The 24198-nt window shown below is 42.6% G+C and overlaps 1 protein-coding gene across 2 annotated transcripts in view; it reads right to left on the bottom strand.

The window, feature by feature from the left end:
• Positions 1 to 24198, bottom strand: part of CEP135 (centrosomal protein 135) — a 75180-nt gene that overhangs the window by 12917 nt on the left and 38065 nt on the right. For both annotated transcript variants that reach the window (XM_090035957.1, XM_090035958.1), the window contains exons 16-23: positions 22936 to 23051; positions 22697 to 22851; positions 21288 to 21343; positions 18749 to 18917; positions 14362 to 14472; positions 10683 to 10868; positions 3644 to 3853; positions 1361 to 1563 (exon numbers count right to left, since the gene is read on the bottom strand). In XM_090035957.1, the coding sequence (XP_089892083.1) occupies positions 1361 to 1563; positions 3644 to 3853; positions 10683 to 10868; positions 14362 to 14472; positions 18749 to 18917; positions 21288 to 21343; positions 22697 to 22851; positions 22936 to 23051 (1206 nt within the window). The remainder of the gene's footprint in view (positions 1 to 1360; positions 1564 to 3643; positions 3854 to 10682; positions 10869 to 14361; positions 14473 to 18748; positions 18918 to 21287; positions 21344 to 22696; positions 22852 to 22935; positions 23052 to 24198) is intronic.

The following is a 24198-nucleotide window of genomic DNA, read 5'->3' as shown; positions in this document are numbered from 1 at the left end:
GGGGTAGGGGCTGCCCCGCTGCTGTGCGCACCTTCAGGGGTGTCATGGGGGGGCATGCGCCTCCTGGATTTGTGTGCAGGGTGAGGGCGGGGCCAGGCTCTTCTGGGGGCAGGGTGAGGGCACTGAACTGGGGTTCTGCTCAAGTCTGGCAGCAGCAGCACTGGGAGGCGGAGGGTTATGGGGGAGGAGATCTACAACAAATTCTGGGGCGGCCATAGCCCACCCGTAGCCCTTTTCCCAGTGCTGCTGCCACCCATCCTGAGCGTAGCCCTGGCGCCATCCCCGACCCCAACCCACAGCAGCCGCCTGCCCTCACCCTGTGCACAGATCCAGGGGCATATGTTGCCCCATGCCTCCCCCAGGGTACGTGCAGCGACAGGAGGCATCATTTCCTGGATGAGTTGCTCACAGCGCAGTCCTGCGCCCCACCCCGCCTGGGTAGTGCTTGCCCCTGCTCTACTCCCTCCCTCACTGTGGAGGCCTTGTATCTGCCCTCCCCCTGCCCCTTACCCCAACAGACATATGAGCCGGACGCTACTCTCCAAGCTGCTGGGCTGCCGTATGCATGCTGCAGCTGCGCACATGCACACAGCATTTATTGGCAACATTATCGGCCACGTCAGCCAAAAAAATCTGATTGCTGATAAAGTCAATTTTCCTTTTATTGGTGCCAATAAGATATGGACCAATGTATCAGTGCAACTCTAGTTTGTGATCAAGTAATGAAACACTACATCATAACACTAATGAACAATCTGGCTAAATTAAGACAGTATTAGCAATTTTAATTCTTGCATTTCCTAATTTTTATGCTTGACTTCCCTATCTCAGTTGTTACTTTACTATTGAAATGCCATGATGTGCAATGACATGCGAGTAATACTGGCAGAGTTGGATTTTTTATATGCACCACAAAGATCTATGCAGTAACTGGTCATTTTCACAGGAACAGAAAAAACGTATGTTTTATACTACAAGAGGCAAGGATTTCTTAGGGTGATATCTTTTATTGGACCAGCTATGTAGTTGGGAGACTGTTAGACAAGTATGCAAGACATTCTTCGTCAGTTTGTCCAATAAAAAATATCACCTTAAGTAAGCCCTGCCTCTCGCATAATTTCTCGACCATCATGGCTACACAACTCTTATGTTACTTATACCAGAAGGTACTGTTTCCCAAAACTGGAACGTTGTGCTCCAAAGGACAGAGGAATTAGTTTCTTAAAGAAACTGCCGTAAGAATTTTATATTGATAGAAGCAACATTTTTCTTCAACTTAGCTTTTCCAAACAAATAACTTTTTTGCTGAAACGCATAAGTCAAATTATTTTAAGAAATATACTTGTGTGTCAAAACTTACAGTTTGCTCTCTGCAAGTGTTAGCTTGTCTCTAAGTAATTGAATTTCTGAATCCTTCTCATGAGTTGTTAAATGATTCTGAAACTCTTTGTCTCTACTAGTAGCCAACAGCGTTTCAAGGTTCTGAATTGTAAGTCGCTCACTTGACAACTGCTTTTTCAACAATTCTGCTTCTGACTTTACATCTTCTATTTCAGCAAGAACCTAGAGTATAAAACAATTATAGCAGCAGATTCATCACCAGCCTCAGTTTTCCATTTGCTAGTAATTCAATATTTTCTTCACACACGCACACACACGTTTCATGAATCTATACTCTATGTGTGTGTCTTTACACACACAGTTCTCACTTAATAAATTTCTCAATTGCAGTCAAATGCAAAATACATGTTAAAAATGGAAATAAAATTAAATCCTGCATTCAGTAGCAACACTATCAAGTGAAGAAAAGAGGGAGGAATTAAAATTCAATCCACTTAATTTGAAACCAAAAACACTACCATACTTTAAACAGAATCATGTGTTTATTATAAATATATTTACATTTTGCCCTTGAATCTAGTGGTGTTATCACCTCTAATCTGAATTTGTTGTCAAATTTGTTGCTATATAACTTCAGAAAAATACATATATTAAACTACAGTATTATTAGTCTTTCTGTAAAGTACACAATCAGCTGGCCCAGTTAAATAAAAAAATTGTATTATACAATAATTATTAATCAGGAAGAAATGCTAGTTTACATGCGCATCTCTCAAACCCACCTGCACCCAATTTCCCATTCCACAAGAGACTTAATAAAGAGCATCTACATGCAAGACAGCACAGATAAATATAGACAGTTCTAAAATCTGATTTATTTAAATCTTTTTTAAACACACTTAATGAAATAATAATTAACATTGAAATAATAATCCCAAAGCCTAAATCTGTAAGTTATTATTGCAAGCAAGAAATGTCTGCCTTTAAACTAAGTCAAACTACAGAACTGGTAAGAGCCTTTGACTAAGCCACAGTTTACTAAAGTTCCAAAGCTTACTGGAACAAGGGTTTACTGAAGTGCTAAACTAGATTTTGACAGAAGTAGCCTCTTTTGCAGAAGAAAACAGATTTTTTTTCATTTTATTCAACTAGCTCATTTCATTTACTAGTTCAAATCCCAATCAGCTTCTCAACTTTGAATGAAAAAGCAAGAACACATTTTCCTCCTCAAATCTATGAATTAAAGAAGGTATGAGAGGATGAGACCTGAAATAACTGAAGTCCTGAATGACGTGACAACCATGAGTTCAAATTTACTAACTACAGGACTTCCTTCATTTAATTCAGGGTGTCAAAGCCCGTGGAACCACATGACCCAACCTCCAATGCTGGGACACCCTGATTCCTCTGTGGCTTTCCATATATTGCACCCACTCTGGCCAATCTAACTAGTCCAGGACTTGCACCACATACAGTGTTCACACCAGACCAGCTGGAGTGGGCACCACATGCAACTTGCATCCCAATCCATCCACAGTGTGCACCATACAGGGGCAAGTCCCACATCATTCATGAAGTCCAGATGAGGTTGCCACCACTGGTTTAATGCATCATAAATATAAACATAAAATATTTTAAGTATCCAGCATATTTAACATAGTTTAATTAAAAAACACTTTACAATACTATTTTTTGCATTTGAAATCAGTTCAAATGCAACTGACGTAAATAATAAATAAAATACTTGTTTAGTAAATAAATATAAATTAAATTTTAAAATTAAGAAACTGAATATGTGGTATATCATTCTAGTTAGCAAAGTAGCGCCATATTTAGCCTAAGGGGTTATATGTACACTAATTCATGTCTTAATGACTATTAATGGATGAAAATTACCTCTTTAGGTAAATAACTAGAAGTACAAATGCAAAACAAAATGGGCATGCCTACACGATATGCTTCGAGCACATTAGATTAAATCTAATGTGCACCAGTGCAGCAGATGAAGCCCAAGCTAATGCACAAATTTAGTCTAATGCGTATTAACATCACTTAAAAAGTGTTCATCTGTGCTAATGCACAGTAGCGCTAATTATGGTGCCTTAAGTTAGTACCTAAACTTAATATGCTGTAATTACAGCTCATTAATTAAAATGTAGATGCACCCAATCAAAATCTTTTAAGTTCTTTCAACTTCAGTCCATCCATCCTGATTTAAAAAGTGATTACAATTTAAGAAAAAGGAGGTAAAGGAACCAAACCATGCATCTACAAAAAAGTTAAATTTGCCTTTGCTTCTTACCCTTTCATATTCCATGGTTTTGGATGTTAGCTGCCGTGATAAAAGTTCTTTGTTAGATTCAAGTTTCATGCACAACTCTCTCACAGAAGCAAGGTCAGCCAATACAGAAGACTTTTCATCTTGTTCATGTTTGAGGTCCCCTTCCAACTTTAAAATTTTTTTGGTAATTGAAGAGATCTGAGATTCATATGCTTGATGTGCATTGATGTGCTAAATAAAAAAAAACCAGGGATACCACGTGGTCATATATTTTTTTCCAGTGTTAAAAGATGCAGAACATTTTAATATTATAGCTTTTCCCTGTACTCAAAACTGAATTCAGCTCATCTTTCCCCTCTTAAATCATATTTACCAACAACCCCAAAATTGTTTAAACCATTTGACACCATTTGAAGGACTATTCACGTAGTAGACAAAGTGGGAGTAGGCTGTAGTCAAACCTGAAGAGAATTAAAACATAAAAATTGAAGGCCATAGCCCATTTTACTCAATTGTCAACCTTGAATATTTTGTCAACAAATTAAGATGGACAGAAATATAATGTTTAACTGTCATATTTCCAGACAACTTTCTTCCTCAAAATACTAAAGACAACATAAGAAGATACTACCATTACCTAGTGTTATATTTTAAGAAACAAAAGTATGAAGAATTAATCCTAAAAGTTTCCAAAATATTTTGTCTCACTGAACGAAGGAGGACCCAGGAAACTATAGGCCAGTTAGTCTTACCTCGATCCTAGGCAAGCTGTTTGAGAAAATTATGCTGGCACACATCCATGAGGGGCCAGCAGGGGACTGCATGCTTAGGGGCAACCAACACAGGTTCATCAGTGGCAGGTCCTGTCAGACCAACCTGGTGGCCTTCTACGATCAGATTACCAGATCATTAGATGCAGGGGTAGCAGTGGACATAATCTTCCTGGACTTCCGGAAGGCTTTCGACACCATCTCTTACCCCATTCTCATTAAGAAACTGGGGGACTGTGGTGTCAACACCCACACAGTCAACTGGGTTGCCAACTGGCTGGAGGGCCGCACCCAGAGGGTGGTAGTGGATGGGTCCTTCTCAACCTGGGGTTCCGCAGGGCTCGGTCCTCGGGCCCGCACTCTTCAACGTCTTCACTGGCGATTTGGATGAGGGGGTAAAAAGCAACCTGTTCAAATTTGCTGAGGACACTAAGATGTGGGGGGATGTGGGCACACTAGAAGGAAGCATCAGGCTACCATCAGACCTAGACAGGTTACAAGGGTGGGCAGATGTGAATAGGATGGGATTCAACACAGACAAGTGCAAGGTGATGCACCTGGGGAGGAAAAACCGGCACCATACCTACAGGTTGGGGAACTCCCCTCTTGTCAGCACGGAGGCGGAAAAGGACCTTGGAGTCATCATTGACTCCAAGATGAACATGGGCCGGCAGTGTGGGGAGGCAGTAAGGAAGGCCAACCACATGAATCCACAGATGCATCTCGAGCAGGTCCAAAGAGGTGATCCTCCCCCTCTATGCGGCACTGGTCAGGCCACAGTTGGAGTACTGCATCCAGTTCTGGGTGCCACACTTCAAGAGGGATGTGGACAACATGGAGAGGGTCCAGAGGAGGACCACTCGTATGATCAAGGCAGGCCCTATGAGGAGAGGCTACAGGACCTGAACCTGTTCAGCCTCCACAAGAGAAGGCTGAGGGGGGATCTATTGGCCTGTTATAAACTAGTCAGGGGGGATCAGCAGGCACTGGGGGAGTCACTATTCCGCCGTGCACTGGCAGGAGTGACCAGGAATAACAGTCACAAGCTGGCAGAGGGCAGGTTTAGGCTAGATATCAGGAAGCGCTACTTCACGGTCAAGGCGGCTAGGATCTGGAACCAACTTCCAAGAGAAGTGGTGCTGGCTCCTAACCTGGGGGTTTTTAAGAGGAGGTTGGATGAACATCTTGCTCGGGTCATTTGACCCCAGTATTATTTCCTGCCATGGCAGGGGGTCGGACTAGATGATCTACTCAGGTCCCTTCCGACCCTAGAAACTATGAAACTATGAATAAGTAGAACCATTGCAAAATACAGTGACAGCAGTCTTATGTAGAGTTTAGATTATCATTTATATAGGATGGGTTGGATAGGGATGAGGGGTTGCCTCCGGCTGGGGGTTGGACTAGATGACCTCTGGAAGTCCTTTCCAGCCCTACTTCTCTATGATTCTCTACTTGAATGTGGGTGAAGAAAGGACACTTGAACCATTCCAAGAATGTCACTGATACAGGATCAGTTCACAATTGTAACAGTTTAAAGATGTCTAAACACGCACTGCCAAGGGTTCTAAGTAGAGCGGTTACCTTTTAGGCATTACAGTGCTGTCAGACCACCACCAGGGGGCAGTAGTGAATATCCAGCACAGCATACCTCCAGTAGTGAGTTCCCCAGTTTCTCCACTATTCCCCAAGCAGGACAGGAATACCCACATTGGCTCAACACCAAGGAAGAATAAGTGCCTGTAACTGCAGCTTTCTGATCCCTCTCACTAACAATAAAGATCATTCCTGTAGTTTACCAAAATCTATGGTGGTACCCAGACAGAGTACCCCGGTATGTGTGCCTCAGCGGGCAGGGCATAGGATAGTGTTGCCTAGACCTATGCTTCTGGGTCCTTGGGAGCTGAGTGCTCTGCCAGAGCTTTTTTTGAGTTTTAAAGAACTATCTTCCCAGAGCGACTTACAAATTTACAGGTTTCCTTTGCCAACCACAGGGGTTAGGTTCCCAAAGTACCCGTGGTTGGCAAAACCAGCCGGGCTGTGGGAGCAGGGACTGTGGGTGGGGAGCGAGGGGCACCAGCAAGGCTATGGGGGTTGTGGGGGAGGAAGTGAGAGGCATAAGCAGGGCCAGGGGAGCCATGGGAGGTATTTTCCAACTGTACCCCTCCTTCTCTGAAGCATGGATACCCAAAACCATGGTTGGCAAAACAGTTGTTGGCTAGAGAAACCTGTACTTCTATTTCTGGCAACATACCGGGGCTTGTGCATGACAGTCTGATTTCGGGTGGCCAGTTCATTGGGGAAAGCTCCCTGGACTCCTGCTTCTCCCTTCTTAAAAAAAAAAAAAAAAAAAAGGGACTTTGGACAGCCTTGTGGAAGATGGGTGTTTCAGGGTCCTATCCAAGGTCTCTGGCTCAGGTTACTGCCTTCAGATGACTTTCCCTAGTGGGCAAGGCAGTAGCTGTGTGCCTAGATCCCTGCTTCTGGGTTCTGAGGTATTCTGGTGGCTGCCCAAAGTCTCCACCACTTTTAAACATTTTCCCTCAAGTTGCTTATCAATTTCATTCCATTCATAACTGACCAGGCTTTGGGGCCTCCCAGACTGATTTGAGGTGGGGGATGGAGGGGTGGCCAGGTGGATAGAGGCGGTATCTATGCTTATGGGTTGGGAGGGGGAGGGAGATGCCCAAAGTTTCCATGTCAATTGCCAGGAATGGGATGAAAAATGCTGTTTAAAAGCTGCAGAGCCCTTGGCCAGCCCCTCAGGAATACAAAACGCTAACCTAGCCATGCCTCCCCTCCACCCCCCAGCCTGAAGCAGCTTGGGATGCTCAAAAGCTTGGTCAATGGAATGAAACTGACAAGCAGCTTGGGGGAAAGTACTGCTTAAAAGCTGCAGAAACATTGGGCAGCTTCTCATTGTACCCAGATCCCTGGGAACCGAGAAGCATATGTACCCCTCCTACATACCTGGCCACTCCCCCATTAGCCCAGATCAACCTGGGACTGCATGGACTGGCATATGTGAAGGCAATATAGACTGTAGCATTAGAGTTCTGGCTGTGTACCAGAGCAGCCAGTCACTATGCAAGGGCTTGGGGGAGGGGAAGAGTGGTGTAATGTAGGATGCCTAGAGCAGCATCGCTCAACCTTCTTGCCCCAGAGGGTTGACCAAATGGGAGATGCCCAGTCCATCTGCGAGCTGAATCTGGCCAGAGTCCCTGATTCAGTGTATGGGGCAGGTATGGTACGGCCCGATTTGCCTGTGCAAGAAGTGGCATGACCAGGCCCTGACCCAGTTCTATGGGGGGAGAAGACATGGCCAAGTGTTGAGCCAGCTCTGTAGGGGAAAGGGGACAAGGCAAGGCTCCAGCCTAGTCAGGCAGGGCTTTGGAATTTGCCAGCGGGGGAAGAGTAGCAGTATTAATTGCCACTGTTCTCCAGTAACTAAATTTCCTGGTTTGTGGGGAGGAAAGCCCCATGGGCCAGAAGCTATGGCTCTGCAGGCCATATTTGGCCTGCAGACCTAGAGGTTAAGCACCCCTGGCCTAAATGACATGGGGTCTGCCTAAATTGTGGTGGAAGTTCGCTGTGCAGCAGCGTCTTTAATCTTGCTCTTTTCACTATGCACACCTAGCCCCCCCCCCACTGCTGAGTGGTCAAGAGGCAAAAATTGCAGCATTAATTGCTTGTTGGACACTTGGCTGGGAAGCAAGAAGTGGGGAACATGTGGCAAAAAGAGAGCAATTAAAGGCACTGCTGTGCTGCGAACTTCCACCGTGATTTAGGTAAGTTCCTAGAAATGACTGCCCAGACACTTGTAATAGAAAACTTAAGTGTCTGCACATGATACTGAATTGGTTCAAGATGTCCAAATAATACCTGATTAGGCAGGTATCCTTTTGAAATGTTTCAGGTTTAAATGTTCTCAGTTGGCTTGTATAGCTGGACATTTGCAATTGAAACAGCACTTAAAATAGTTTAAGTATAATCTTTGCACCCTGGGACAGTTTAGTCAGGGATAATAGTGCCTTGAGCAAGGGATTGGAACCTCCAAAGGTCCCCTCCAGCCAGCAATAGAGTTTCTTGGGATTATTTGAGAGAGAATATGAAACGGAAGGAATATTGTGACACATTCTCTTTGCTAGTTTTTTCCTTAAGTTATTTATAGATGTTCCCCTTGTGGCTCAGCGGTCTACCACACAGGAGACCTGGGTTCGATTCCCAGACACTTATACAACTACAGCCATGGAGGCAACAAACATCAGGTCTAAGTCTGGTCTCATCTTAGGGGCCTAAAGGGAGGATGGAAGGTCTAGGCAGCTTCTGCTCCTCCAAAAATTCCTGCCCAGGTATATGCATTGATGGTCTGGAGATCCCTCATGCATACATCGTGATCCAGGAGGGTCGACAATTGCCACAATTTATAGAAGTCCAGGTGGCAGGCCTATAAGGATTTTTAGCCTTTATCACAAGCTCTGTTAAAGGAGCAACACTAGTGCCTCAAAGGAGTGGACAGGCAGAAACTATAATTTAATCATAATCTGCCTTCTGGTTCCGTCACTCGCATTATGGAGGTGCAGATGTACCCAGTGTGCCAGATCTATTCTGATCAGCATATGTTCCCAGATGTACCAGTGCAGCCAACTGAAACAGAAATTCTGCCCCTTTCATCCACATATGCTGAATGAATGTAAAGGCAACTCTTAAGTAAGAGGAATAAAGGAATAAAGAAGAAAGGAATAAAGAAGAAACTAAATGAAAAAATTAAACCAAACAAAGCTAATTATGGGTATTTCTGTAGTGTTCAGAAGACACATTGTAGTTTTACAGTTCTTAGCGTTAGATTCACTAGAGCAAATGTTACGTATTTGTTTTCTCTAAAAAGCAAACAGTTCCCACTTCTAAAATTACCATACAGGCAGTCCTCAACTTGCAACGTTTTGCACTTACATTTATAAATTCACACCCTGTTTCAACTTTATGTCAGTTTTGACTTTACAACACTTGATCCAATGCAACGCCACACCAGTGAACAAGTTCACCGTGTTGCTCATCTCCAAACTGCCTTGGACACTCTTTTTAAGAAAGCAGACAAAACTTCAGAAAAACCTGCAGCCAAGACTCCAGAGAAGACTCCAGCCAAGAACCCTTCAAAAAGTCCAGCGAAGTCACCTCAAAGAAGTCCTTCCAAAGCAGTACGATTGTTATTTACAATATAACTACATTAATGTAGTTATATTACTCATCTATAATTGACTGAGTACAAAATTCTGGGGTACTTTTGGTGAAAGTAGGGTATCGGGCCTTGGTTCAGGAACCAATCCCCCATTTATAACATTATTTCTTACGAGAAAATTGGTTCTGAGTTACGTTTCAACTTAAGATGAGGTTTTCAGGAACCAATTGTGTTGTAAGTCCAAGGACTGCCTGCATATGGAATATAATAATTGGAGGATCAGCTTAAATTTGCCCCACCCCCTGCCACCCCCATTGCAGGTGGTGGGAGACAAACAGTGGGGGAGGTAGTAAGGGGGCACATGGTAGGGGAGCAGTAATGGAAAAGGAGGTAGTACTAAGCAGACAAAGGGGCAGGCAGCCAGAGAGGCAGGCAGCTTGCCCCCAGCCGCCTGTCCCATCTCCACTAACTTCCCCCATTGTCCCTCCCCTCCCCACCCTGAAGACTCAGGCTGCTTCAATTCCTGTTTCCCCCTCTTCTCTGCTGTTTCTGCCCCACCTACTACCTTAGATCCCCACCTACCTCCCATCTTTCCCCTCCAAAGTCTCCCCCGCCACCCACCTGCCACTCCACCCCGCTTTGTTCCACATGGGCGGATCCGTCCCTAATGCAACCTGGGGCACAGAGCACAGCCCCATACCAGCAGCAGCATATAGCCAGCACTGCTGTTATGGGGCCAGGCTGGAGTAACGATGCCAGCTCTGCGCCACTGCTACAGGCCAGACCAGAGCCATGCTCTCTGCCCCAGGCTGCAACAGAGATGGAGCCTGCTGTTATGAAGCAAAGGTAAGGAGTAGTGGATTTCAAAATCCATTGCTAGGGTAGTGGGCAAGTTGGGGGGGTGGAGGGATGGAGGGAGGAAAGGAGGAAGGGCAAGGGCACCTAGTTTCAGCCAGAATTGTGTTTATATATATTTTGTGTCTATATCTGATAAAAGCATAGAAGGATAAAAGTTAATTTTCATGCAAGTATAATATAAATCTTATTTAGAAATAAAACCACTTACCAAAACCTACATTTCATAATAAATTTTAATAAGATTAGTTATTACCTCTTGAATTTCTTTTTCTAATAATTCCACTCTCTCTCGATGATGTCTTCTATCAGAATCTACAGAGAGAAGCTCTAGTCGTATTGAGCTGCTTTCTCCCTCTGCTTGATGAGCCTTGACTTCCCAGTCCTCAGCTTGACTATGGAGCATTCGGAACTGTTCTAACAATTCTCGGTTTTCTTGTTCCTAGTTGAAATAGAATCAGTTACTCGAAAATAAATGTGTACTAGGACAGGTTCCTTCCTCCTTGTGCCTTCTATAATACTGCTTCAGAGAAAGATGGTAGCTTTCTCCATGTTCCTAACTTGGTATGTAAGCATTCATCTTTGTCTCCCCTGAAGAGACTAGGTGTCTTTATTCCTTTTCAAGTTGCAGGCAATAAAGGCCTCTCAGGCACAGTGAACCAATATTGTTTTTATTAGACAAAAGTATTTTTATTGGGTAAAAGAACAGAGACAACAGATAAGGTTTGATGTTACATTTATCAATGACACTAAAAGAGAAACAAACCATACTATGGTGTCTACTACCCCCAAAATCAGCCTCCTCATTCACGTCTTAAGAAGGGAAGATGATTTTCTGTCCAGAATATACTGTAATTCATGCTCTAGCTTTAATTCCTGCTTGCAGCAACAGTAACATTTCTACTCAGGCAGCTGAGGGAATCAACTGGCTTAATGGCTAATTGTTCTCCACTCCACTGGTGTTAGCAATCTCTCACCTTTTGAATGGTCTTGATGGTCCACTAATCAGGCTAACCTTTCTTTTGATAATTTGTCTTTTTGCTACTCCTGGTCTCTTCTTATTTCACAGCTTTGCCCAATTCACAGCCTTTAACACTTTTCAAAATCATAGATCTACTCACCATGGAAACCAGTCTTTAGCAGCAGCTAGAGTTTCAGCTTTGGTTGAGTGAGCTGAAGATTAAGCTCTGCCCCTGCTCTGTGCAGATAAAACTCTTGAAAAATCTCAGGAAACACATGCTCAGGAAAAGACCTTGTATATACTGCCAATCATTTTTTACTGAACTTCACAGATAATAACTGTCCCCCCCTTAGGTAATCTTGAATGTCTGCCTCTACTACTAACTGCCATATTTCCTGGAATATAAGACAACTCTGAATACAAGACAACCCCCCAATAATTAGATTTTATATATGAAACATTTATAAATTTGTTATAATTTTCCAGGTATAGAACCTAAGTATTGGAAGGATGTCTTGATTCTCCCCTCCTCTCCCCACTGTTACAGCAGAGGAAGCAGTGGCTAGAGGGTGGTCAGGTGTCCCCCTTGCCCTCTGCCATGCCCACTTCTTCTCCCTGCAGCTTTCCTGCCACCCCCTGCCACCTAGTTCCCCACAGCCTCTGTCCCTCCCCACCCAGTCTCTGCCTCTTCCCCTCCCTGCCCCCAATCCTTGCTGTTAATTGCCACTCAGGCTATTCTGTCCCAGAATATACAGCCTCAGCCTCTGCCTCTTCCCTGCCACCTAGTGCTGGCTGTCAGTTGCCACTCAGGCTTGTCTGTCCCAGAGCATGGCATGTGGAAGTTCAGTCCATGAACTTCCACATGCCATGCTCTGGGACAGACAAGCCTGACCATGTAGCAGTGTCAGTGCTGCTGATTGGTTGGGCAGGCGATGCAACAATGGCAACACTGCTGATTGGCTGGGTAGGGCAAGGAGCTTGTCTGCTCCAGGCCTGGGAGGGACCCCAACCCAAACCACAGCTAAACTGTGCCTGACAGTAAGGGGAATGGAAGGGGATGAGTATGGGGGCAGAAGCTGCAGAGGGTGTGTTGGGGGGGTGGGGCCGGAAGCTGCTGTGGGTCTGATTCTGGCCCTGATCCAGGCTCAAAGTCAGAGCACCAGCAGCTGCCTGCTCCCCACTCCAGTTCATATATTGAACATAAAAGGAGGGACCTTTTCCCCCATGCTGACTGGGGGAGAAACTTCATCTTATATTCTGGTAAATACAGTAGATTACCTAATTCTACTACATTTGTTTTACAAATGGTTCTTGTTCACAACTCTTCACTCCCAGTTCACATCTCTCCTCTATCTGTCCAAACAGACTGCATTTGCATGGAGTCTTCTATGACATCCAGGCAAGTCTGTGTTTGTTTCTCTTTCAAACTTGAGCAAAGATACTGATGCCCAAAGCTTGTTCAACTATATACACTTGGTCTAATAAAAGTTTCACAAAAAGGCCTTGCCTCTAAGAAAAGAAGGGATATTATTCTGATTAAGACAAGTGATTTATATCTGGATTCTATTGCTGTGTGTGATACAGAGTCCATCTATAAATGTGGGCAAGTCACTTAAGCCAAACTTTTCATAAGTGGTCACTGATTGTGTGTTTCTAGATGAACTGAAACCTCAGGATCTAATCTGCAGAAGTTCTGAGCACTCACAACTCTTACTAAAGTTACTGGGAGCTATGCTATGAACACATCAAGTGCTAAATACTCCAGAAAATCAAGAGCTAGCAATCAAGACATTGGCCCTGGACAGACAAGTTGTTTGGAGTATTCTAGGTAGAGTTGGGTATTTGACCAGTCAAATGAAGTTTGGTCAATTGACCAGTCAAAAATTGTAAACAATTGCTAACAGGACCAAACAACACACAGAAAAAGCACAAATTTTCCATTAAGAAATGTATCAGAAACCATATAATATTTCTGTCAATAAAATTACAAATAAGTAGGGTTCTTTTTTTTGTAAAATTGCTATAATCTTTGACCAATCAAAAAATATGCAGTCAATTGACAATATTTGACCAGTCAATTGACCAGCTTGCCAAGCCTAATTCCAAATGCCTTTGAAACTCTCCAAACAGTGAGAGTACAAAAGTTCACAGCCAAATGGCTTAAAAAATTACCCTCAGAAAAGAAGGAGGAACATTTTTAAGCACTTCCTGAAATATCTGCATTTGCCAGAAAACCTCTGGCATCCAAAAAGCTAACCAGGTGTGGGAGCAGGAGAAACAAGGCAGAGCGCCAATGAGCACTCTTCTATGCACACAGCTTTTCCTGGAAACCCCTTGAGACTGAAGGCCAAGAGGCTGGGAGGGATTCCCGCTCTCTAGCCCCACTGGGTCTTCGCAGCTCCAGGTAATGCTGGAGCATCACACCTCTGCATGCTGCTGAAGTGCACTGAACACAAATCACACCAGGATTTGGAGCATTTCAAATGCACATCTGTTCACAGCCTTAGTGAATACGCTTAATCTTAATACTCCTTCCCTGCTATCCATACCTCTAAAAAGACAATAATACCATCCTCCTAAATTTCACAAAAATCTGTTACAAAAACTTAAAATACAGGTATTAGCTGAAATACACATATGGTATTTTTATGTTTTGTTCAGAAACTGTAATTTAAACTTCTGTTCTAAGTTATAAGCACATAACTTCGGAGATACTTGCCCTTCTCTATTACTGGAGTGAATAGAAAGAATTTTAAATGAAATTTGATACATACCAGAATGTATGATTGCCTGATCAAATAGGATTTGCATACATTTCTAGCAAAAAAAATTTTTAAAAAACCTGTGCGAATGAAGTGAAGAATTTACATCTATAAACTCTAGTTTACTGTATGCTAACTTAACATTAATTCATGCTTGAGGCAGGATACATTTATTTAAGACAATAACATTAATATACAGCCTATTTCCTCACCTTTGAAGATATTAAGCTTTCAAATCTGGAGACTTCAGTTATATAATTATGAACTCTAGTTTTCATTTCTTCCTTTTCATGGATTGCTTCTTCCAAATCAGTACTGATTGCCTAAAGAGATTATATGAAAACAAAGCATTGTATTATGCTAAATTAAAATATGCACATTAAGATGCACTAGATTTTACTTTATTCTATTTTCGGAGTAATTTACTTAGTCAATCTGATTTCACATATATTCCATCTATTTGCTCGACTGAATTGATTGAAGGGCATGGAGAATGAACATAACTGATGGAATTAAGTTGAAAACCTTTACTAGGTCTCTAGTTATACTGATTTAAAACTAATACTTATGACTCAAATCAGAAGACTGACAAAATGAAACAGCGGTTTTGGACAATAAAAGTAGAGTGAAGGCAACTGCCTTGTGAATGTTTACTTTCTCTCTCTGCCATTTCAAGAAGAAGGGCAAGACTTCCTGTCCTTGAGGAATAATCATATAGATGCATATATTTATCTCATGTGCGTACACAAGCGCACACACACACACAACTTGTTTGTGTTAGGCATTCCTGCATGCACTGAAGTAACAAGGCACCTTCAAAGCATATGGCCAGGTAGTCAACTAGGGACAAGTCAAGTTCTCACTGTAGTTAACAGACTGACACTCCAGTTGTAGAATATGTTTTGAGGAAAAAATCCATTGCACATAAAGGACACTAGTAAGAACTGCCTATTTCTACTAATTATATAGGAAATACGTGGTCTTTTCTGAGGTGAGCAGCTACTACAGCACAACACCTGGGTGGATATCCTCAGTGCTCTCAACCAGCTAATAGGCAAAACTTTTACTGCTAGCAGTTTTGATCTACCACAATCCTTAAATGTTTTGTATGGAAGTACAATGGAAATGTGAAAGGTGTCATGAAAGTTGAAAGATGCAAACAATTCAAACTCCAGGAAAGAAATTATGGAGATTAACCTCACCATCTTGGACTTCAGATTGTGGATTAATGAGCTATTTATTCATGTCCAGCAACGATCCCAACCCAGCATAGCCCCCTGAGGCAAACGGGTCAGGAGGGCGTTATCCCCTCACCCCAGTGGCCCCCCACTGGTATCTGCCTGGCCAGGGGTGTAGCAGCCCCTATCAGGTATTTCTCTGCCAATCCCCACCTCAAGCAGTGGCCAGAGGTATGTGGCCAGCCAACTCCAGTGAACAGGGACAAAGCGGGGTTTAATTCCCACCCTCACCACCACCTTGTCCCACCCACACAGTGCTAGCCAGGGGCAGAGCCAGCTGAGAATGCAGCTGAGGGAGCAGCTTCTGTCCAGCTGCCCCTTCTACCTACTAGACAGCAGGGCCTGTGTCAGCCCTGGCCCCCACAGCCGCACACAACTTGGGCTCACCCCCTCAGATCCAAGTCCTCTACCTGCAGCCGCTGGGAACTGATCTGGGCATGCCCTGCTTACTGTTTCCCTTCCCGATAGCAGGGCTGCAGCACAGCCCCATGTAGGGATAGCACCGGGTGCTATCTCTACAGCTTCCCCACCACTGGCACCATGCCATCAGGGGAAGCCTGCCCTGGCCTTACTGGTAAGTGTCAAATGCACCAAGCTTCCATCCCTACCATCATGGCAGTGCTCTGCCACCTCCTGTCTGTAACACTCTTGGAGCACTTTGATTGGTTGTTTCAGTAACCAATCAGGGTGCTCCAAGAGCGTTAAGGACAGACTGACTAAACTCTTTGTTATATTAGAATGATCTGGATTCAGGTGTCAGTAGCAGACTGGCTAAGCTTGGAGATGACAACAAATTATGGCCAGAATTGCAACCTGAACAGGCGCACAAGGTGGGTGGAGAATGCAAGGTGCTCCACCTCGGGAGAAAAAGCCCACATTGCACTTACAGGCTTGGCAGTGCTACAATTACTAGCACCACGACTGAAGGAAACTTGGGGGTCATGAGTGGAGCATCCAATTCTGGGCTCCACACTTTAGAAAGGATGTGGAAAAGCTTGAGAGAGTCTGGAGGAGAGCCACATGCATAATTAGAGGTCAAGAGAACAGGCCTTATGACGACAGGCTGTGAGCTATGGGAATCTTGAGCTTGAAGAAGCAAAGTCTCAGGGGTGACTTGGTGGCAGCCTATTCTAATATTGTAAAAGCCTAAGTCTATCTGTCTGTCTGTCCATAACACTTTATTTGCGCTCTGACTGCCTAACAAACAGCCAACTGGAGTGCAAACAAGCATTCAAACAGGAGCTGGTGGTGCGGTAAAGCGCCACCATGATGGTGGGGACACAGGGGTGGCAGGGGGAGGGGACGAGGACAGTGCAGCTGACCTCACCCCCCCTGCCCTGCTCCCTGGGGGTGAGGGCAACAAAGCAGACAGAACAGGGGGCGTGGGGAAGGCCAGCACTGCTGGCTTTGCCCCCCACTACCCAGCTCCCTGCAGGTGTCAACAATGGAATGAGGCCACCGGAGTTGGCCTCCCCCTGCAGCTGATGGTGGTAGCAGCACAGGGGGGAGCAGAGTTGAGAAGCTGCAGGGGAGTTGGGGGAAGCGAGGCCACCAGTTCTGGCCCCAGCCCTCCCCTCTCCTCTTCCATGATCATCTGCAGGGCCCGATGTGGCGGTGGGGGAGGAACAGGAAGTCCAGCCCGACGCCCCCTCCCTGCTTGGGCCCGGGGGGGGGAGAAGCAGCTGGCCCGACCCAATGTGGCAGTGGGAGGGGAAGAGCAGGCCTCCTCCCCCTCATAGGACCCAGTCCAACTCCTCCCCCATCCCCTCCCCCATGTCAGCCCCTCCCCCGTTGCCTGTTTTGACCCAGGCCCACTACTCACCCCCTCTGCCGTGGTAACCCAGTCCTCTCCTGGATCAGGCCCAGGCCCCATCTTCCCCTCCTCCCACCACTCCAGCGGGGGGAATCAGACCCAGACCCCAAGAGCAGGAGGAAAGGGGGGAGTGGGTCGACGGGAGAGAGGTGTAGGGCTCCATCCTTGCCCACTCCTTCCTACCCCATCATTCTTGACAGGCAATTGGCTATTATGTATATAAGGGGTATGCAGCAGAATTGGGAGAACATTTGTTTACCAGGGCATCCCAGGGGAAAACAAGGTCTAACACAGTCACAAACTGCTGGAAGACTGTTTTAGATCAGACATAAAGAAAAACTTCTTCACCATCCGAGTCTCCAGAGTCTGGAATAGCATCCCCACAGAAGTGGTGCAAGCACCTACTCTGGATACCTTTAAGAAACACTTGGATGCTTATCTTGCTGGAGTGATCTGATCCCAGCTGACTTCCTGTTGGGCAGGGGGCTGGACCTGATGACCTTGCGAGGTCCCTTCCAGCCCTAACGTCTATGAAATATTCATTGTCTGGGTACTATTGGCCAAAGGTCTCCAAGCTTGACCATAATGGATGCATAGACAAGGGATGCATGGATGTGCAAATGCTTCCCACAATTGCAGAAAGGGAATATACTACGTGTTTAGACCTTTTTGTATTTCAGCAATTAAAATCCATATTCAATTTAGCATTAGGATTAACAGTATTAATAATGAAGCCTTTATCTAGATTGGAAACCATTATTAATGTTTTTAAAAAGCAGTCTTGAGCAAACTCAACCAGAAGGTCATCTTTCTATGTAAGCATTATATGAAACACTGTGGTAAAATGGGGCTAGTGCATTTTAATCTAAAACATTTTCTTTTTCACTCTGGCCATCTTTTTGTCCAAACCATGTTTCATTTAGCTGTTCTGATACCTGAACTCTCGTGCAAAATTTGAAAAAGAAATGGCTTAAATGGTCAGCAAGGCCCTTAACTATCTCCAACTTAAATGTAGATAGATTGATCAGAATTTTTTATTTAATCCAACACACACAACAGCCCATTTAAGAAACATGCACTTCCAAATCATTATAGCACTTATCTCAATGTAAGTTCTCTAATGGACACAGTCTGACTACGCAATGTTTATCATATTTGAATAAGCACAGGCAACAAACTAGCTACACAGTTTTAGACTAAAACCAGATTTCTGAAACATAGCATTTTCTGGGAAAATATGGTTTAGAATGAAAACTGTTTCTCTTAACTATAACATTACATGACAATGTAACAAAACAAGAATAATTTTAGGTATTTAAGAGGATAAGAAAAGGAACTCATTGCACTATATGCTTATCAAATAAGGTCTTAATTTAGCCACATTAAAACCAATTTAAATGTGTTTATTTGTGCACTTTTATTACTATAATGCCATTATTTGCAAGAATGAAAATTATCAACAGTTCCAACTATTCAACAGGTTTGGATTTAGTAATACATGCAAGCAGAATCTTTGAAGTACTTCAATAACAAGCAATACCTTCATACCTGGTTTTCTCTGGTCATTGTAGCTAGATCATCTTGTAATCGTCTGTTTTCCTTCAGAGCCATTTCCTTTACTCTTCCCGTTTCTGCAAGCTCTATCTGGGATGCATCAAACTGGCGACGCAGACTAGCTATCTCACGGTCTTTGTTATTCAGCGCATCCTTTAGCTGGCTATCAAATGGGTGATTTTGAAAACCTTAAATAAAATTTCCCTGCTTATATTATAGGATATACTGCTGCAGTGTTAGGCAAAAGTTCTGAACATGCAAAAGCTTTAAGAGAAAATTACTGCCTTGCAATTCTTGTGATACCCATAAACTAACACAGTTATGCAGATCGCATGGCCCTAATGTGTGACATTAAGATTTTCAGTGCTCAGAGTCTAGTACTAAAGAAAGACAAAGCTCCCATACAAAGCTCAAGAGGTAATGAAAGGGTGAAGAAGTGTGATAAAATTACAGAAGTAAATTATATATTTATTTATATATCTATTCATATATAAGCATAAGTGTTTGTCTTTTTGCTACAGATACTTCTTGTATCAGTATACCAAATTTCCAGTTAAGCTGGTCTTCAAACAAATATTTAACTTTTTAAAAGGAAAAAAGTCAAGTCCTTAAAAGGAAGAAATAACTGAAATGAGACTGATGGATTAGTTTAACACTGAGATCCATAAAGCACCAGAGGCACAAGGTTCTCAGAATGGTGGGTTTTTTGTTACTATATCACTGGAGAAAAACACTAAGTCAATATTACTATCCATGTCATTATATAACAGAAAGAGTCATTCTATTAGAAATGTTCTTGGTATAATAATTCAAGAAATGGGTTTCCTTAAACATAAAAACATAGAAAGTGAACAAAAAAAATCCATTGAGTAAAGACTGGCAGTCTTTTGAACTAAAATATTTTCTATTTGAGTTTAAGAACAATAAAATATTAGTAGATGTAATTAGAGCTTTTTTGGTATTACTTTCATTGTTCTAAAATTGTTTTTTCCACATATTACATACTTTCAGCTAAGCATAGCATTGTCTATAGGCCAGAGGTCCCCAAACTTTTTCTTATTGTATACCCCCTTCCAGATTTACCAGCTGCCCCCATACCCCTACCAGCATATGGTTTATATTTTAACTCCTTAAATGCCAATTATTATTATTAAGAAAATTACATCCATCATTACCCAATTTCTCCCGCATACCCCTCAGAGATGTCTTGCATACCTACAAGAGTATGCATACCACAGTTTGGGAACCCCCACTGTAGACTATCAATTTGGAGCAAATAATGCAGTTTTTCCAAATAAAATGTAAAACTGTGTAACAGTGTTGTGGTGAAGTGGTTGCCATGATTGCCCAGGAAATATGAGGAAGGCAAGAACTGCTGTGGATAATATCTTTTATTGGACCAATTGCATGGTTGAGATAAACAAAAGAATTCCGACAATAATTCTTGCCTGCCACTGATTTCTGTACCATGTCCAATTTTTGAATGGAGATAATTTGTTTTAACCGGTAGTCCCATGAACCCACCAAAATTTGAGTTCAAACTCAACATAGAAAATGCATAATGAAACTAGATCAAGTTATGGAGTCATGAAGTATTGCAGGGAATGCAGCATTTTTTTCATACAAAAACCAACTGCATCAAGGTTTGGGTAAAGTTCTGACCTTCTGATATGTATGCAGTGGAGGTATCCAAGAATGAAGCAGTAAATATTCTGAATGGGGAATGAGAGTTTAGGCTGGATAAGCTCTTGATCTGTGTACATACCTGTCATGTATTGGTTATCTGTAGTATTAGTAAAGCCATCATTTCCAGTCAATAACAATATCTCATGCCTATTAGAAATGGGCCTGAACCAAAACCATAGGTCTAAATAGGCTTGATTTCTGGGAAAGTCAATCTTATACCACAAACTACGCAGTGGGCCCCTCTTATTACAGAAGAATTGAAATCTTGATCTAAACATCTCTCTGATTTGGCAATGTTTGGATCTGGATCATCACTAAGTAATTCATATGGTAATTTCTATCTCTAAGAACCTCAAATATCTTCTTGGATTATAGATAAAGAAATTATTTCATGCAAGCATGAAATGCTGCCACCACTAAGAAAGAACACATTTGCTGTTTAATGGCACATGGTACTTTACACAGCAGTTATGCCTCAATATAAAAATGTACCATTTTACACGGAAAAGAGCATGTGGTACCTCACGCTATCAAACTTATAAAGTCATCTTTTAGCTTAGAATTAAGTGCTTATTGGAAAAGTAAAATATACATGAAGTTGCCAGCCCTAATGTTAGTTGTCTATTTGCATACCTTCCCTGGTATTAAAGTAGTGTTATCTTCTGAAAGCAGACATACACATTTTCCACTAATGCAATTATAGTCCCTTACTTGACTGAAAATACAGTTAACTATATTTCACCAAATAATAAGCCTGGCTGCTAGTGCTTTTAATCTTCAGAAGACACTGAATTCAGAAAAATAAAACCAATGATGAATATAAAATATCATTTCAGTTATTACTTACTCTATAGAGGACTCTAGCTCTGACAGAGTTAGTCTCAAATGAGCAATTGTTTTTTCCTATGATAAATGGAAAAAAAAAAGATAAATTAAATGTTCTCATGGAATATACCTGGTTAATATAAACTAAGGGAACTATATGGTAGTATTTATATTCACTTTATTTTAAATATGCAGCTATTTTAAATGCATTTTTTCATAGAAAAAATACTAACCATGCCAGACTCTAAATAATGGGTTTAATGCCAGATTTCAAAATATCCTTATAATAAAATTAAATATGTAATCAAATTGTAGTTTGCAGATGAAAAACCAGCTCGTAGCTAAACTAAATACCATACTTTGTTGAATATAACCTGCACCTTCTCTCTCCCTCAGCCAAAAAACAGCTGTGGGAAATTACATGCCAGGAAAGGGATCCCATGGGAAAACTGGAAGGGAACACAGAGGAAGATTACCAAACAGCAGCGTTACTTACTGAGGCTGTGGGAGTCATGGTAATTATAGATTCATAGATTGTTAGGGGCTGGAAGGGGCCTTGTAGATCATTGGGTCCAGTCCCCCTGCAGTAGGCAGGAAAAGACAACCCCCTTACTGCTTCCCATGCTCCTCCCCTACCACCAAAATTTCCAGACTCAGGGGAACCTTCCCTTCTCATTCATGCACCAGATCAGCCAGAGCGTGGGACTGATCAGTGGCCAGATGCAGCATGCTGAGTCTGACCCATCACACAGCCCCAGACCTGCTGCGTTAGGTCTGACCCTGTGGGACCTGGCTTCAGAGCCAGCGGGTGGCCCCAGACCTGCCGCACCTTATCAGGCTCACCACACAGGGTCAAACTTGGTGCATGGCTCCAGAACCAGCATGCTGGATTAGCCTTTGAGCCCTTTTGGCATGTGGGACTGTAAACAGGATCAGCTCTCTAGATGCTACCACTCAGATACCTACCAAACTTTTTTTTTTTGCTTCATGGTATCTTTTAAAAAACAAAGTGTGTGTTATATTCAATGGCACTTTATATGTGAGAAAATATGGTAATTAGTAGCAAGGCTGGTTGCATTATGAATAGTTCTACATATAGCTACAGGTAAAGTAAATGACTAGTAGCAAGGGGATTGTATTCTGAGTAGTTTTACAGACTTAATGACATCAGACAAGAGACTAATTTCTTTCTAACTTCCTATGCCACATGTAAAATGAATAACCAGCTCACTCTTTCAGGTGTGCCGAGAGGATGAATTCATTAATAAAATTAATCCTTAGGAAGGCACAGATCCTTCGTACCATTTAACATAGGGTTCAGTGATTAATAGAATTTTGTAAACGTTATCTGCTAAAGTCTCAATGCATGTTAAAGTGAGCCTACATAAAACATGCTGATCAAGTACAAAGTAGTACTGTTCCTACACATACCTTGTTAACTAAGTTGTCCTCTAAACATGCAATTCTTTCTGTCTTTTCATCTACAGTTTCCTGAAGACTGTCCTTTTCCTTATCCAGGACACTAATGGTACTTCTGAGTACATTCACTGTCTCATCCTGTGAAGCACTTTTCTGGCTTAACCTATCTGTAAGAAAAAAAATAGGCATCCACTAATTTAAATTAAAATAATTAATGTCAAAATCATATATATATATTTTTAAGTGATTACCTATTTTCTCCTCTAACTTTGCAATTTCTTCTTGAGCTGACTGGAGTTCATCCTTTCTGACAGAGAATCGATGCTGTAAATCTTCAAGGGATCTCTGCAGTTGTTCATTTATGAGCCTGCGAAATCAATACTCCATTGAAAAAACACAGGAGCTCTAACCATTGAGGTATATAAATACACTGATTACTAATTTTATTATCAAACTGGAAGAAAATTAGAGAAATTGAAAGTTATCCAAGATCATCATATTGCTGCAGTTCTTGATCAGCAAGAACTATTTATCTTAACAAAACAAATACAAATAAATAACAAAGATAAAATATCTCCAATTTTACTAGTCCAATTTTCCAGTACCTCAGGAATTAAAAACACACTGAACCCACTTAGAGCTACAAAGACTTCTCACATTTGGAAAAAAATATCCTATAGGTCCACACACAGTTAACCATGTCAAAATGTTACTTTCAGGGACCTGATGAAGAATGCTTTGCATTCAGAAGCATGTTTAACTTCATGCCAACTATGCAGTTGGTCTAATAAAAGATATCATCCATAAAAATCCTTGCCTCTTGAGAAAGGGGGCAGGAATCAAACCTGGTGCGCAAAACTTGTTAGAAAGTATCCTTTCCTCTAGAGCAGAGGTTCACAAACTTTTTCTTATTGGGTACTCTCTTACCCATTTACCAGCTGCCTGCCTACTCCTACCAACACACATTTTATATTTTAACCCTTTAAATGGCAATTACTATTATAATGAATATTAAATCCACCACTACACAACTCCTCCCACATACCCCTCAGAGATGTCTTGCATACCCCCAGGAGTATGCGTATCACAATTTGGGAACCCGTGCTCTATAGCAAAGGTCCTGGGCTGGGTCTGGACCAAGGGCCTCCTTGTGGGGCAAACAGTGGTGATGGTGGTGGTGACAACCCAAACAGCAGTAGGTCAAACAGGGCTTTGCCACTACAGCCTTAGCTGGTCCCACTGCTGCCAACAGCCATGTGCAATAGAACTGCAGATTCTGCTTCAGACCCCACCCCTCATTAGCTATGCCCCCAAATTTCCTGGCCTGCTAGTACTCCAGGAGATCAGATTTGGCCCACTGGCCATACATTTTGACACTCCTGATCTAGTCATACCTAGACAACAAAAGGAAATAACATTGGGAAGATAAGAAATGTTTAGAGGCCAGTCCCAACTATCAACTATTGGTCTTTGATCAAAGACCACAGACTGGAACTGCAGAAGTGTGTGGGAAA

Source organism: Crocodylus siamensis, chromosome 2, assembly GCF_052110815.1.
Source record: "Crocodylus siamensis isolate JL-2025a chromosome 2, ASM5211081v1, whole genome shotgun sequence".
In the NCBI taxonomy this organism is placed as follows: Eukaryota; Metazoa; Chordata; order Crocodylia; family Crocodylidae; genus Crocodylus; species Crocodylus siamensis.
This window is presented reverse-complemented; position numbering and strand designations above follow the sequence as displayed.